This window comes from Azolla caroliniana, unplaced genomic scaffold (genome assembly GCF_043228905.1).
Source record: "Azolla caroliniana isolate FFs.n. ecotype wild unplaced genomic scaffold, voAzoCaro1.0.p SCAF_3, whole genome shotgun sequence".
Classification (NCBI taxonomy): Eukaryota; Viridiplantae; Streptophyta; class Polypodiopsida; order Salviniales; family Salviniaceae; genus Azolla; species Azolla caroliniana.
The window spans coordinates 25,967,347-25,971,569 of NW_028230438.1; the positions used below are offsets into that span (position 1 = coordinate 25,967,347).

Genomic DNA, 4,223 nt, shown 5'->3' on the forward strand with positions numbered 1-4,223 from the left:
TTTTTTACAAGATTTCCACCCGCATAAATACATACATACATACATACGTAGAAGTGGGAATCACCTATCTAGTAGGGAGAGGGAGGGGATATGTAACGAGCAATGTGTGTAGTGTGTGGGGAGTAAGGAACCAAGTAACAATAACAACATGGATGTGGAGAAAGAAAGAAATATTAACTTCTTCTGAGACCAAAATTTGGCCCATGAGACAATTGACTTACAACAAAAATGGGGTATTGTAAAAATAAAATAAATAAATAAATAAAATAAAAGAACTTAAGCTAAAGAGTTATAGTAAAAAAAAAACATGTTCTATTAGAAAATGGCTTTAGTGGTGGGAAATTGTTCGTGTGTATGTTTTGATCGGAAAGCAGCCACGTTTTAAAAGAGACGTAGCCTTTATTTTATGTCTATGTCATAGTACGTAAAATTCGTGTTCGTCTAGTATAACATTCGTTTTCTTACGTTGGAAAACGAATGCGAATGTTATCCAAACATTCTTGTGTTTTTTTTTGGGGTTTTTTTTCCCATTTTTTTAATGTTTTTTTTTTTTTTTTTTTTTCATTTTTAGGCTTATCTACCTCATAATAAATAGTTAATCCAAAAGTATGATATTTATCATTCTTTGAGGGTGTTTTTCTTTCGCGAATGATTCAATGTATGGTTCATACTATGGTCTATGTATATAATACATATACATATAACAGTATGTATGTGTATGTGTATGTACATATAAACATTTACATATACATACATAAGAGTAATGAATGATGTAGGTATGGGTTCATAGTTCCTAATATTCGCGTATGTCCAATTTACTGGATGTACGCGAACGTTTGCAAACGTACGCGTATGATACGCGATATTCGTTTGGCTTTTTAAAATTTTTGATGTTCATAATTCTTTGTGAATAGAAGTGACGTCTAACACACACACACTCTCTCTCTCTCACACACGAGAACTGACAGCTCTTCTCTCTCTACAAAATCTAGATATCTAATATACATATTACACACTCCCTCACACAGACAAAACCCATAGGCTATAGCTCCTCTCTCTCTCTCTCTCTCTAGAGTCTATAGAGTCTAGATATACACTCAACCACCGTCTCCTCACACATGCAAAACAGGGCTTCTCTTTCTAGACCACACACGCTCTCTCTCTCTCTCTCTCTCTCTCCCTCACACACACACACACACTATGTACACCATATGTATATATCTATGTACCGCGTATGGATTCCAATCATAGAGCCTTTATAAGTATGATACGAATATTGGCGTTTGAATATGACACGAATGGGACGTATGGCTAGAACTATGGAGGGGTTACATACACATGTACAGTATCTATGTATGGGTTACATACACATGTACATACTGTGTTGTGTGTCTGTGTGTGTATGTATTTTATTTAACCGCACATGGGAGACTCACGAGACCCTCGCTCTCTCTCTCTGTCTCTGTCTCTGTATGTTGCCTCCCCCTTCTATACATACATACAGACATACAACACCTATCTATGGTATCTCCCTCCGCATCAGACAACAACTCACTCTCTACTTGAAGAGCAAAAATAAAGAGTGAATTGTTCAGAAGAGAAAGGCAAGCAAAGCCGCACGTACAATTTCCTTCTTTCACTGAAATCCTCCATTTCCATTTCCATTTCCATGTCCATTTCCATTCCCACCTGCTTTTTCTGCGCCTGCGTCTGTTTCTGCCTGTGCCTGTTGTCAAGCCATGGGCAATACCTAGCACCTAATGTGAGCAGCTGCCATTTGCCCCTAAATCTGCCGTCTGGAGAGAACCCATTCGATTGTTGTGCTCCTCTCCCAAGCTCAGCAGACCTTCCCTTGTTCCGCCCCAACTCCTCTTCTTCTTCTTCCACCACCACGAAGCTCAAAGTCCGGCGGCCTGCACACCTGGCGGACGAGGCCTACGCCGAGAAGCTGGCCCTGGGCTACAGCCTCATGAAGGCCCTGCCGGACGACGACCCACGCTCTTTCAGACAGCAGGCCAACATACATTGTGCCTACTGTAACACCGTGTACAACCAGCAGCTCTCAGATCAGCCGTTCCAGGTCCATGGCTCCTGGCTCTTCTTCCCCTTCCATCGCTGGTACCTCTACTTCCACGAGCGCATCCTGGCCTCCCTGCTGGGCGACCCAGACTTCGCCCTACCCTTCTGGAACTACGACAACCCGGAGGCGGCGACCATGCCGTGGTTCTATGTCAACTACTCGCACGTGCTCAACGACTCCAGGCGGGACCCGGATCATCTGCCGCCGACCCTGGCGGCCATCGACTTCAACATAAACTGCGAGGCCCGATCCCCGGAGATCCAGGCCCGCGAGAACTCGGCCTTCATGTACCGCGCCATGATACGCGACCCCACCACGCAGGCCGCCTTCTTCGGGAAGGCGTACCGGCGTGGGGACCTCCCCATGCCCGGCTATGGCTCCATCGAGCAGTACCCTCACAACACCATCCACGTCTGGTCCGGCACCAGCACGGAGGTGGGCGGCAAAGACATGGGCTCCCTCTACGCGGCGGCGCGCGACCCCATCTTCTACGCGCACCACGCGCAGCTGGACCGGCTGTGGGAGGTGTGGAAGAGCTTTGGGAACTCGGACATGACGGAGGAGGAAGACTTCCTGGACTCCGAGTTCGCCTTCTACAACGAGGAGGCGGAGATGGTGAGGGTGAAGGTGAGGGACAGCTTCAGCACGGAGGCCTTAGGCTACGTGTACGAGGAGGTGTCCATTCCGTGGCTGGACGCGTCACCCGTGCGGCTCAGCGATGGCGTGGTGGACATAGGCCAAGCGGCGGTGGTGTGCAGGATGGGCGAGGAGATATGGGCGCCCTGCTCCGTCCAGGTGGAGCGTGACCCGGCCTTGGCCGCGGCCACGGGACAAGAGAACCTGATCCTGGGCGGGGTCCGCTTCGTGGAAGGGAGTGCCCCCACGCTCAATGTCTTTGTGAACTTGCCCGGTGCCAACGCGAGCACGACGTCCGGGAGCCACGAGTTCGTGGGGCCTGTCATGATCGTCCCGCAGTTCACCGAAGGTATGTCCAGCGCCAACAGGACCTTTGCCTTGGCTGGACGCATACGTGACCTAAACTTGACTGCCCAGAGTAGCGTGGTCATCACTCTCGTGCCCATGTGCCTGTCGGGCGGCTATACCTTGTCTGTCGACACTCTTGTTATGCAATACCCCCCCCCAACCACCAACATTAACAATGTCGCCCAAATGAAATGATCCCAGTTCCTGTGTTCTTTGGCCCCAACATTTCTAAGAAAGATTCTTTTTTAACCTCCGGAGATTTTTAAGTGGGTGGTGATAGATAAGACCCATACCTTTGGATCCTATGCCTCCACCCACCCACACCCACCAATCCTGTTTTTGATCTTGCTCAACCCACAATCAACCAACAACCTACATGTAAATGTGAAGTATTATATTGGAAACATCTTTCACCCACTCTTGTATGAATCTCTCTCATTGAAAACTCTATTTTGCTGAAACTTCTCACGCTCACCCATGCATCCAAGGACCGAGATCTCGTCAAACTAGAACGATAATGTATCTTCTATGTAATTTGAGCAACTCTTATTCTTTTGAGCATTGATGCTTGATGTCCAAAAATGATCTCTTTGCATATATAGCTCGTTTATCCGATCGTCTATTGATCAACCCATGGTTTTACTCCTAGTTCTCCTCCTACCAAGAACTCTCAATTGGACACAAGCCCAAGTGTGCACGATAGATAATAGACCAAATGATGCCTGCATTGCACTTGGACTCACATCAATAGCAATATTGTGGGTAAACAAATAGAGATATGTGGCAAGAGTATATCACCCTTGAGCTTGTAGATGGTGAATCAGCTCTCATTGTGCCTATGTTCCCATCCTGTTGACTTTCGAAAATCCATAGAGAAATAGTAAAGAATCATGAGACATGACCTCCTTACTTTCCTATTTTATGAGGGGTCATGACTCATGACTCATGATATGTCAATATCAAGGTGGAACAATATTAGTTTTGCTATGACATCATGGAGAGACTGATCAATATTAGTTTTGTTATGTTGTACGAGAGGTAACTCGCTACATTCGCTACATTCCAAAACCACGGGGTCCTTTTAATTTTAGTGTATTCCATAATTTTTACTAAAAGCATCCAATCAACTTGGCTATGACTCTTGTCCCAGTGGGTGGTA

At 46.3% G+C, this 4,223-nt stretch overlaps 1 protein-coding gene across 1 annotated transcript; it reads left to right on the plus strand.

The window, feature by feature from the left end:
• The first annotated feature begins 1,300 nt into the window (after positions 1–1,300).
• LOC147866900 (polyphenol oxidase, chloroplastic-like) lies at positions 1,301–3,659 on the plus strand. The gene has a single exon (XM_087317426.1). The coding sequence runs from the start codon at positions 1,670–1,672 to the stop codon at positions 3,257–3,259; it is 1,590 nt and encodes a 529-aa protein (XP_087173552.1). The 5' UTR covers positions 1,301–1,669; the 3' UTR covers positions 3,260–3,659.
• Positions 3,660–4,223: the final 564 nt, after the last annotated feature.

What these genes read in the sequence shown, in the direction of transcription:
- LOC147866900 (XM_087317426.1), top strand. Translation starts at nt 1,670, where the DNA reads ATGTCCATTTCCATTCCCACCTGCTTTTTCTGCGCCTGCGTCTGTTTC.